The sequence below is a fragment of the Scomber scombrus genome, chromosome 19 (assembly GCF_963691925.1).
Source record: "Scomber scombrus chromosome 19, fScoSco1.1, whole genome shotgun sequence".
Classification (NCBI taxonomy): Eukaryota; Metazoa; Chordata; class Actinopteri; order Scombriformes; family Scombridae; genus Scomber; species Scomber scombrus.
In genome coordinates this window covers 11,850,233-11,863,056 of record NC_084988.1, presented here as the reverse complement: position 1 = coordinate 11,863,056, position 12,824 = coordinate 11,850,233, and the positions used below count along the sequence as shown (strand labels likewise).

Here is a 12,824-nt window from a genome sequence, read left to right as displayed (position 1 = left end):
AGAGAAATAAGGCTCCTCTCCATTGCTGTTTCTGCAATGACCTCATCTCTCTTTCACCCCACTCTTTCGCTCTTGCTCATTTCATTCTCTTTCTCTCTATCTTTCACTCTCTCATATCAAGCACACACTCCCTCTGCGTTTCTCAAGCACATGCTCCCTCATCCTCGGTCACCCTAACCACCTCATTTCTCCAGCCCTCCCTCTTCCCCAGCTCTCACTCTGTGCGTAATTCAATCATCCCAAGGAGATGGATATCCGTCCCCTAGGAGCGCTTACGCTCTCCATTTCCTAAAGCGCTTGATCAGATTAATTGATTGTCCCCCCTCATCTCTGCGCCCCTTCTGCCGACTGAGGCTGATGTGGTGGCGGAGGGTGTGCAGAAATCAGGTTTGCATTGATATTTTTATAAAATGGCTTTTTCCTTCTGCCCCCAGACAGACCCTGTAAAAGGACAAAGGGGAATAGATAAAGTACATGAGCCAGGAGAAGGCGGGGGCGGTGGGCGACATGGAGGGGAGGAAGCCTGCAGAAACAGACAGGCAGGATTTATAAAGAGGACAAAACAACAACCTGGAGCGTACAGGAGACACAGAGCTGAACAGGAGATCAAGGGACAAGATAAACCAGATAGACGATCAATGAAATGAAATAAACAAGGCTGTTTAGGAGGTGTATAGTACATGTGAGGTGAGCGTGCATGCTTGCATACGTTTACCGTGATGTTTGGCTGCAAGCCTGCAGAGCACAGCAGAGGGTGGAGAGGGGAGAGTCGAACCTAGCCCCATAGGGAACGCAGGAAGACCTCAACTCATCCATTATAACTGAGAGCCAAGCGGCTGCCATGTCTCCTGATTGCTGAGTCCCTGTGGAGCTGTCTCTCTCTCTCTATCTGCCTCTCTCTCTCTTTCTCTCTCTTTTTCTCTCCCACACCTCTGTCTTTCTCTCTCCTCCCTATCTCTCTTTTTGGCACTGGGGATCGTAGTAGATTACAATGCTGTTTCAGGCCTTTGGCTTCTACTTTATGGCGGGGGCCAAATACACACGCAAATATACACATGCGCAAATGTACACGCGCACATGCACGCACACACATATATATATACTCACAAGTAGACAAACACACAAGCACACAAACACACATAGACAGGGATAGGAAGTTGCTCGTCTCTCTCTTATCTATCTGCCGCACATGTTCCCCACACGTGTAAAGCTTTTACCTGAGCGCGCCATTACAGCTGAGGCTTTTACCTCTGGAGAGCCAAATTACCTTTCAGATACAACCTTCCCTTTTTCAGCTTGCCCTTGACACTTAGTTGACTTGTATTTCCCCTGTACATATAGGGTCGGACACACGCGCACACACACACACGGCCTCTCGTATGCACAAATACACAAAGTGGCATGTCCTTGGGTTCATAATTCTTTTTCATTTAGACCTCACACATTTTCCTTCTTCTTCTTCTACAGTATCTTTTGTGTTCAATAAATGCTATATGTTTACGGAGTGGACCACATGACTCGGGCTGGTACATACTTTAATCACTGAGTAGACCATGTTCCTTTATGCTGAAAAAACATTTCAGACTTGCCAATAACAGGTGGGGCTCACTTTACATCTGTTTTATTAAGAAAAGGCAACATTGCTTCTATCAATAGGGAAATATTCATGCAATAACACTGGTCTCCAGCTCTACTTATTGCCATCTATATCAAAACAAATATAAGACACTTCCACAAATACAATGTATCCAAACACAAGATACGTAAAAACCATGAAACTGCATGTAGTGCGATCACTCCATAGATAATTAGAAATTGATGTTTTGTGTTTTCACAATTAATCATATACTTTGTTGAAACTCCATTATTCAATATTTCCTGTATTAACATTGATTTAAAGTACTCCCTGTGAAATGAAAGTCTTGGTATTTGCTGATCCTGCTGAGAATCAACACACCACTTTGCAGTTATATGCAAAAAATATATGCAAGACTGCTCAAACAGGCCAGCTCAAACAGGCCAATTCTGCACTGTCTGCCCAGTGTGAAATGACACAGTTGTATTTATTGAGAGGCTCTTGAAGAGACCATTTAGCAAGCAAATGAGACTCAGATACTTTTCAGGAGTTAGTGAGTCAATGTAAAACTTAGAGATAACTGAATGTCGAGGTTGCTTTTGATACAGTGACAATAAAGAGGATTCCAGTGGACAGCCCATTTTGCTTTGTTTCTGGAGTGCAGGACTTTAAATGAACTGTTACATTCAAGCCATGGCCAGTTGAGTTCACACAATGCTGATGAAGTTAATCACCACCAGGTAAATCTCTCGGTAGTTCACAGTATACAGAGATTTTAAATCTGGTATCTGTGGCAACATTACCACATTGGCACACTGTGTTCAGTACTATAAGCACTCTCGGTGGCTACAGATGCACAGTTCTGACCACATCCAATAGTGATGCCAGTCCAGACATGAAACTTTAAACTTTAAACCAGAAGAAGTCGATGAGGCAATGATTTTTTGCTTAGTGCTCAGAAAATATTTAATCTTGACTTTGTGACAAATAACTACAAATAAGTATATCACGCATGTCCAATGTATTAAGGACGGAAAAAGACCCTTTCTTAAAAGAGTAAACAACTTACTTCTGGATTTCAACTGCACCCACTACAAAGTAATTCAATCGTTATTTTATCGGCCTAAAATATGGCCCAAACCCAAGACAAAAAATGTTAAATAAATTAAAAATATTTCTGCACATAGTACACTATGATGAAACTTATTTTCATCCAGAGTATTCACTCACCCAACTGCCTACAGCGGTGCTGAGCTACTACAATGTAAGTGGAGAAATGTTAATGACACACAGCAGATGATTCATTAAGTGCTCAGAAAAACATGCTGCTGCTCCCTGCTGCTCGGAGGGGGAACGACCATATAAGTGGAAAGAGGGAGAAAGGAGCTACACCCGTACAGAGGAGATGCTTTTATTGATTGAACAGACTCTTTCGGCTAAATTTGCAACCTATTTCTCAACATTATGGTCAATTTAGGGAGTGAGTTGCATTGGCTGTTTGGCAAACATGTTAAAACAGCACATTTGTAGGAAGGAAAACTGAACTCCTGACCTGAACACACGTACCCATCAATGCAGACAGACTGAAACATGCACACACACTCTGTATGCTTGAGTTCTCAGTCCACAAACTAAATCAACAAAGCATTTATTTTTCTTTCTGAAAGAGTCTCTCTTTCTTACTTTCCCCAGACTTTTTATTTGCTAGGGGCTTGAGCTCGCAGACTGGGATTGATCCTGATCTGCCGTCTTGAACCTGTGCCCCGAGGGCGGCTCAGTGCAAACACGCAGCAGCCCCTCTCCACTCTCTCCAATCATGGTTACACTTTCTGTTACACTGTACCCACATACAGTATATACCCACACAGCGAGTGTCGACCATCTCTACCTGGGCTGCTTTAAACTAACAGAGGGCTGATAAACAGTAATTACAAGGAAAAGCTAATTAAATTAGAAAAATACATCTCCTCCGCTAAAACAAACACAGCTTAAAAACACCCCACAGACACTTGTTCACAGTCAAAGTGCAAACCCAAAGAGCCACAGTGGGCCTGAGCAGTAAACTTGTCTTTTGAGGAGGATTTTAAAAATGACTAGCATATGTATAAGTATTAAATCAATAAGCATAACAGCCGCATTGGGTATGACAGCAACAATTTCATACACCACATCCCATTTGCTGAGTGCTTTTTCATGGGTAGAGAACAAAAGAAATCCATTATTTTTCGCAAATGCAAAGATCATTTTAACATTTTACATAAATAATTCATACAAAGGGAGATGCTTTTTACAGTGTTTTCACCTGAAGACAGACAGCTAACTAGCAAAAAAAGCTCACTCACTTACCCACCCTCACTTCTCTCTTTGAAGTCAGTAAAAAGGGAGGAAAAGGGCATCATTTGTTTGATTCATTTATCGTTGCTTACTACGAATGAATGTCATTAAGAGTGGTTGCTGTGCGGCAGTTGCAAAGTTATGGAATAGCTGGCAGCATAGTGGGAGCTGAAATAAAGTAACATGGTGATTAGAAGAATGCATCCATCCCACACACACTGTGCTATTCAGGAAAGTAATGGCTCTGTGGAGGCTTGCACTTTGAGGCACGCACACACACACACACACACAAACAAACACACACACACACACACACACACACACGGGCAGAACACACACAAATACATATGCAGTTACGCCGTGTGATTTGCCCCGACTGCCATGGGTTCCTATAGAGTTTGTGATTGATGGATTCTGTGATTGGTGCTGTGAGACAGGTGGGGCCCTCAAGTGAGCTAATCTACACCGCCTCCTACAGGATGACGGTCCACACTGGACCTGTGAGCATGTCAGAATCTGTCATCATCACCATCAGTCGACTTGATAAATAATTACGATAAATGGTGTTTGGGTAGCAGTCTTCAGATTCAAACAGCAGACTGTGTACAAGGACTGCTGTGTAAATTGTAAATGAAGAATTCCTGCTTGTTTCCCCATCAGAAATTTGGTGGGTTTATTTTTTTTTCTTTGCACACCTTTAATCTGACACTTCTAAATGGCGAGTTTAGCACCCAAGCTTTTTTTGTCAATATCGTGTGAAAATCATAAGCGTTAGTCAGTCCTTACCAGAGTACAGCACGCCTACCTTCCATGCAATGCGGTTCCCTTTGGTGTCATGCTCCAGTGCCATCGGGAACTCGCCACGCTCATAGAATTTGCGAAAGGTGGTTGGTTTGGAAGGGCGCTCCCTAAAAGCCCCTGCAGCCGGGGGGCCCACCACCTGGTCAGACACAAGGGAGAGAAATGGGAATGAGGCGAAAAAAGAGTGGAATAGAGAAATAAACAGAATGAGACGTACACAGCAAGTGACAGTGTTGTTTTATGAAATTAGAATTGACTGTTTTCTCCTACAAGAATAGAATCACTCCCACTGCTTTTTCTTACAAGTAATTCGGGGAGACACATGTGCCGGCTCCTCTGCTCCTCTAAGAAAGGCAAAACACAGATAGTGTGTGTGTGTGTGTGTGTGTGTGTGTGTGTGTGTGTGTGTGTGTGTGTGTGTGTGTGTGTGTGTGTGTGTGTGTGTGTGTGTGTGTGTGTGTGTGTGTATGTGTGTGTGTGTGTATTTGCACTGTAGCCAGAGGCACTGCCAGAGGCATTGTTAGGATCATCTTGTCTCTGCCTCCATATTGGATATGTGCTATTACTGTGCCACTGAAGCCAATGGGACTCCTATCACATCAGCCACAGTGTCTGCTGCTATTGTAGTGGGGACCTTTGGTGGTGGTGGCAATGGCGGTGGTGCCCATACAACAGATGTAAGTTAATGCAAGAAACTGGAGTAGAAAATGGACTAGAAAAGACAGAGCGAGGAAGATTTTAGGATTAGAGATTTAATGTGTCATTTTAATACTGTCTTCTATGGGACAAAAACAAAGTGGTGTTACTTTTCAATTTTATAAAAATGCTAACTTCTTGAAAGATGACAAGCTGTTAAAAGATGTCACATATATTAGGAGCCTTGACAGGACCAATAGACTCAATTCTAGACACTCTGATGTCGCATTAACAACCAGTCACTTCCAGGTGGACAACTGGCGGTTGATTTGAACTGTGGAGATATGTGAAATCAGTACACTTGTGTACACTATCACTGTACGTGACACAGAGATTTCCTACCTGGAAGTTACTGTAAACAAACACTGTGATTGGTTCTATTACCCCAAAATACCCAGTGATGAGATTTTTCAAGTCAAGTGGGGGCTCCTCATACACTTGAGGAATTAGGATTTATATGATTGAAAACATTACAGCTTTGCAACAGCATGTTGTAGTGGACGAATGACAGAATGTTGGAGTCAATCTTCTCCCCGTCTGTGTCCCTTGTGTGCATCCCCCGCCATCTGTGTCGTACCGCCACATGACTGGCAGATGTGTTGCTGTCATTAATCCTCAGATTACCACCCATTGAGAAACTGAATTTTGCCACAGCAGCCCACAGAGCAGAGCAGAGTGTGGGACAGGGATGTGCTATCTTTGGCAGGACCGCCTAAGATTGGTGTGCAACTTAAGATATTTTAAAAAGGTTTGACTCTATTACCACGATGCTACCCAGTGGTACTTTCGTTTTTTTAGGGTTACATCATTCACTTGTGTTGCCTGTTTGTTGCATAATTCAAAAGCAAAATACAAATAAAAAAAGAGGCCCAGAACTGCAAATGTAGCTCAATGAGACTGCCACAGAGGGATGATGAAACATGGATCAAAGTTTAACTTACACGTGTGACGTGCTGTAGCTGGTGCCAGCACAGTCAGGCTCAAGAGAAACTAGAAGAGAGGAGAAACTATTACGAGGGACCCTGAGTAAGTGTCTCCAAGCACTCACTGCATTTAAACAGCCCTAATGCACCGTGGGATTGCAGCGCAGTCATTTCAAATGAATCCGTTTGGAGCATTTGTTTACCATGCCAGGGAATACTGAATAATATTATGCTGAATTAATAGGCCTAGGTTGGCATACCTGCAGGAGAAAGACTACCCAAACAAAATGTCTGTGTCTAACAATGCATGTAAACACTAGAAAAAGCACTTTTTCAGTATCGCCTGTACTAGCCAAACAGCATTCCATCACAACAAGTACGCCTGCCGTCATCTTTTAATTCCCTTCTTATATTTTGTGTGTATTTTATGGTGATGTGTTTAGTTTAATGTGTGTTTAATACAGTCACAAAAACAGCTATTGTTTTGTGACCCTGTAAACAGTGCCACCCAGATTGCTCAGTTTTCCTTATATTAGGGTTTAATCAGTTAATCAGTAAACACTTGAATTATTTTAACTCAGCAATTACACTAAATAGTTAAGTGTCAGCTTGCCCCATTAGAATATGGTTTGTCTTGTCAACATCAGGCTCAAAGTTAATACAATAATGCAATAATGCCTTTTGTGGTTTCATTTACACATTGCAAGGTCTAACAATGAGTCAAAACATTATTTAATATGAATACTGGGAACGCTGTGCAACATACATCTCCATCATCTGTCCATCTTCCATCTTTTCTTTGCATGTCTCTGTTAACTCCTTTCACTGCAGGAGTTGTTTTGCAGCCCCGACTGTGAAAATGGAAGCTGCAAAGCTCGCAAGATCATTGCTGCTCCAGCCTGCAGGAGCGACAAAGCCCTCATATCCAGGTAGCTACGACGGCGGTTGAGCCACGCTGCACAGGGAAGCTAAAAATAGCTCAGACTGGGCAGTGAGGAGAGAGAATGAACCCAGACTGCATTGACTGGCTGAGCAGCTTTTATGGTCAGGAATGATGACGCTGCAGTCGATTCCACGGCCTGCGTTTATGGCTGAGGTCTCGCAAGCTTCGTGGCCATTTCCCTGCTTTCTCTCCAATCATCATCTGTGGCATAAAAGACACAAACAGCCAAGAGGTTGCCTACACATGCATGCACAGCAGCATATTCCGCTGTGTCTGTGCCTTTTCCTCAGCTATTGATGTAGGCTGCTGTTCCGGGCAGCTTAAGGAGAACTGTAATAGGAATAGCATTGTGGGGAGATTATCGCCTGCCAGCTTCCTGATACGATTTCAGCGATCCGCCTGCTCCTGTTCCACCATTGATGACATTCGGGTCTAAAGCACCTGCACACCAAGACAAGAGTCCCAAAGAGCCACTAACCTAGTTTATTTTATGTCAGATTCACAAAAACCACCTTACTCCTTATAACTTATATTCTAAGAAGCCGGGCGAACTTACGGACATGTGATGAGACGCATTTCAGATAAGAGGCACACAGTGTTATGAGCAACAATGTCCCTAAGTTCATGCTTGTATGGATGAGCATGGATCTATGTTAACTTGATTTAAACTGGCTGTGCTGACGTCAACAATGACTGCTGTTTATTCTGTTACGGCTCCTTTGGTGTGTGTGTGTGTGTGGCCACAAACGGTGGCTGTGTTGTTATTGAAATGGGCATTGAAAAAAAAAAAAAACAGCACCATGCAGAGCAGAATACTGTGTTCATCCCAGCTCTAAAACATAGGCATAAACACAAACAGAGATAGTGAAAAAAAAGAGCCTATAACGCAGACCTATATGAGTAGATAACATCCCGGCCCCTCAGTGGAAGCCATAAAGCGAGCCTGTGAGGCGACAGACTACAAAACAGAGATAGAGGTGGTGTAAGGCAATAAAGGGAGGAAGAGTCTGTTTTGTGTGCTCCTGGTGCACACATCAGGGAGTCATAACAAGGCAGTACTGGTCAGATGAGCTCCAGGCTGTCATTTCTCTCTTTCGCCTTTACTCTGCCTCCAGATCTGTTTCCTCCCTAATGCTGTTGTCCACTCCAACTAGCTCCACCGTAAACCTGGCTGCTGCTGCAAGGCCCACAGAGGCAATAACACAAAAACATGCACTCGTGTGCAAAAACACACACACACACACACACACACACACACACACACACACACACACACACAAACACATGCACGCACAGCACCACACTTCACATGCTGAGCTCCCCCATGGGCGAGCCCCTGCAGAGGTGATTGAACGCCGGCAGGGCCTCATGCTCCTGTCATTTATAAAGGTGTCATCCTGAGAAACAGAGATGCTCCCTCTAACCTTATTAGTATGGCCCTATGGCTCTCCTGCCTGATGTTGACACACAGCCAGGGTGTGGTATTCAAAAAGGTGTGAGGGGGAAAGAAACCGAGGTAGAGAAATGAAGAGAAAGGGAGGTGAGTCATAGGCCAGAAAGGCACAGCAAGATACAGGGACTTGAGGACGATGAGAAGAAACGGTAAGAGAGAAAATCAAGAGACAAAGGGTGAGGAAAAAGGAGAAATGGAGATGGAGAATGGGGGGAGGGTGATGAAGGAATAGTGGATATGAGGGGAAGAGAGAGACAGGGAGACAAGAGGTGTGGCTCATCAATTCTGAGGGTGAGTTCAGCGTGGCGGGGCTGCTGCAGCATGTAGGTGATCCATCACTGTGCCTGGGCCTCCAGCTCCAGCTCTCTCTCTCCCCCTCTCTCTCTCCCTCGCTCATCTCTCTATACCATCACCCCAAAACGCCTCTGAATGCCTCTGATAGATGCCTGGCGAAGGGCTGTCAATTCATTGTCATCCCTGCATCGCCATCACTACTGCACTTCCTCAAATGAGCCCGTCGTTAATCTCCCTCTTCATTTCTATCCATCTATCCTGTCGCCCTCCCGCCTCGTGTCTACCGGGGTGAAAATGCATTTTGTTGCATTGCATTTGTCGGGGAGCAAGGGTGCCACTGCACAGGGGTGCACTGCATCACCTGTTTACTGAGGCAGCAAAGGGGGGTAGGCGCCTGCTCCCTCGCTCTCTCTCTCTCTCTCTCTTTCTCTTTCTCTCTCTCTCTCTCTCTCTCTCTCTCTCTCTCTCTCTCCCTGCATTTCACTGCTGTTCTCGGTTGAGAGGTTATTGAAATCTAGCTCCACACAGAAGGCCGCCTTTCCTGAGGGAGACGCAGGGTAGGTGAGTCACAGAGGATGGAATAGACAGGCCGAGGCTTTCCTGATAAGGTCAGCTCGCACTTCGCTGCCACAGGCAACGAAATTAGCTCTCTTTATTTACAGGGCATTTTCCTCCATAGACTAGCCGGCCGCCTGCCCACCAGCCACCAGGGATACAGTCTGGGCTCAAGACGTGTGCTTTATCCTCCGACTGCATTTCAATGAAACAAGAAACAGAAAAAAACAAATGGAAGTATTTAGCGTGTTCGGGAGTCTCAGCTATATGGTCATGTACAAACAATCATTCGACGGGAGATTTTCCTCTGCGAGGCAAAACACGGACCGGTGGGAGGCTGATTTCTTTCAGTAGAATAAATATGCAATATTTGTGCAGCAATCCATTAATTTCTCATGACCAAACAGCAAGAAGTGCAATCAGTCTGCGAGTGATTTTCATTACGTGCAGAAATTATCCCTGTTGTGAGAGACAAGGTCGGATGAGAACAAATGAGTAAAAAGCTCTCACTGGACAGGAATACCACAGACTGATGAAAGGTAACAGAGTCTTTTGTTCACAGCTCACAGGACCATAGGTGCGCTTTACAACTGTCACCGTGTCAGACGCTTTTGCATCAACTGTATCGCACACAAACACAAGGGCAGGGATGTTTGTAATGAAAAATGACGACACAGCTCGGCAAAGGCAATACTACACACCTCGTGTCACTACAAAGACACGGGGGGATGAAACAGGTGACAGCCACCTACTATTGAACTGTGCACAAGAGGGATAACTTTAAAGAGGAACTTCAAAAAGAAGCTTCAAGCACTGAAGAGTGCCCCACTGTTTTCTGTCTCCTCTAGTTTAACCCCATCACTTAAAAGAACAGCGCAGACACAGGGAGACATAAACGGGATTTGAAAGAAAAGAATTTGAGGTAGGAGTGTGAAAAGGAGGAGTTTAAGTGATAGAGGCTCAGTCTGAGCGAGACAGAACAAGCGAGAGAGAGAGAGAGAGAGAGAGAGAGAGAGAGAGACAGAGACAGAGTGAGAGAGAGAGCGTGTGAGAATGCCCCAAGTATTTTCCATCTTCTCTGTGTGGCCCACTTATCAGCTAGGCAGCAGGGCAGCCTTGTGCTTATAGAGCCCTATTGGCTGATTCGTATCACCAAACCACAGTCGAGACGATGGCACAGAGTGAATCAGCCTGCATGGTAAAGGCAGAATACATTAGTTCTTACTACAAGTGAAGTGAATGGAAAACCACATGAGGTTAAATTTTCAAAAATACACGCACACTCTTCGACACAATGTAAACCAACATGAATACACAGCAAACCACACATGAGCAGGACGTGCTAATACCATACAATTTTTTAATGTAGTCTCATTATAATAATCTGTTAGACTAATGAAACTAATTTCAATATAAAATAAGAATTGTCTGCCAAAACTCCATATCTCCACTTCTCTAATTTTACAGTGGCTTCAAGCCCTTTCAAACATTGTCCTTGACTACCCTTGGCCTCTTCCTCTGTATCTTGCTTATAACATTGTAATTGCAACCTGGCCATCTGAGCTTTTGGAATTTTGATTTGGGGGTAATATTTATTTTTTTATCTACAAAGGTGGTAGGGTATATGCATTTAACTGCTGAGATATACAGTATTTTACATGTATGTCATACATAACTGTCACTGTGTATCAAAATGCTGGCTTTCCAGACCAATGTTGTGCTGAGCTCTTAGTTTACTGACTTTTTTAAAGTCTGCATGGAATAATAATAATCTATTTTTTTTATGTAATATTTCAGAAAACAGCTATTGTTTTGTAAAGTCCTGTAAACAATGCCCTATATTAATTTATTATCCTCAGGGGGGAAAAGTAGAATTTCCACATTAAAAATGATAAAATTGCACCTATTCCTTATTGCGCATAAAAAAAAAAGCCAGAATCGATGAATATTAAAATATTGTTCATTTCAAATGTTTAACAGCTGGATACAAAGGATGTTTCCTCCTTCACTGAAAAGCCTGTTCTCAGTGTTCAAGTTTCCACATCACACTTGTATAAGTTGTATAGTGGACCACGATTAGCCTCCAGACTAGTTGTGATGTCACAAATCCTGGTCACAGGCCCACCCTGTAATGACTGACAATGCAAATGGACTCAAAAGCAAGACTCAAACTCACAGTTCAAAATCCAAGGAGTTTAATGAAAGCAGGTACGGTGTATGAAACAAAAGGCAGGAGGACTAGGCTGGGACAGGAACAGACGAGTCGAACTGGCAGAGACACAGACTAAATACACAAGGGAAGGTGTGGGATAATTCATCACAGGTGACAATAATCGGGACGGGGCAGGTAATCACACACACAAGGGAAGGAAGTGAAGATCTGAAAAGAGACACAAAAGGTGATTACAAAATAAATCAGTAAATACGAATTTAAGAATGAACAAACTCAAGAACTAGACGTTACACACCTTTCAACTTTGATTTTAACTGAGCACCGAGAAACTTTCCCTCTTCAGCAGATGGGGGGGGGGCTTAAAGTATATATGTGGATTTGGTTTTGTGTGTGTGTGTGTGTGTGTGTGTGTGCGTGTGCGTGTGTGTGTGTCTGTGTGTGTGTGTGTCTGTGTGGTCAAAAAGAACAAAGCAGACACTGTAATCCTGGCTGTTAGAGAGCGGGGAAAGCACTGATCCAATGCTTTGTCTTTACAGCCCCCAATGACGACACCTGAAGGTATTAAAGCGCTACGCCGGGCCATGAAATTAATGAGACACACAAGGAAAACTACATCCCTGATCTGCTGCATTTGCCACTTCTGCTGCTGAGAATGAAGAATTTAACTGTCCCCCGGATTTTATTCAGCAAATAAGTGGCTTCTCGTCAATAAACACCCTCATAACTGCATTTAATTTATAGCCAACTAAAAAACAACCAACCCATAGAATATTAATGTTCCCGAAGTCAGTAACAACAAGTTTTTTTAAATTTAGTGCTGGCCGCGGCTCAGAATAGCTGCATGACTCATTCCAAAAAAAGTTGAACGCTGAGTTTTTTTTTTGCAGGCAATAAAAGAGGTGGCTAAGCAGATAAGCAAGCAGGTCATAGAAATAAAACAGCCACACGGGGATATCCTGAGGTGGGAAGACTAGGCCGGAAGCAGGCGATGGAAATGATGAGCAGATACGCAACAAGGCAGGCGGGCAGGTGAAGTTGTGGGGGGTTTGATTTGGCAGCAGCCGACCCACAGGGGG

At 43.8% G+C, this 12,824-nt stretch overlaps 1 protein-coding gene across 1 annotated transcript in view; it reads right to left on the bottom strand.

The window, feature by feature from the left end:
• Nucleotides 1-12,824, bottom strand: part of pacrg (PARK2 co-regulated) — a 138,915-nt gene that overhangs the window by 111,499 nt on the left and 14,592 nt on the right. The window contains exons 2-3 of the mRNA XM_062440862.1: nt 10,925-10,945; nt 4,716-4,850 (exon numbers count right to left, since the gene is read on the bottom strand). Of these exons, the coding sequence (XP_062296846.1) occupies nt 4,716-4,850; nt 10,925-10,945 (156 nt within the window). The remainder of the gene's footprint in view (nt 1-4,715; nt 4,851-10,924; nt 10,946-12,824) is intronic.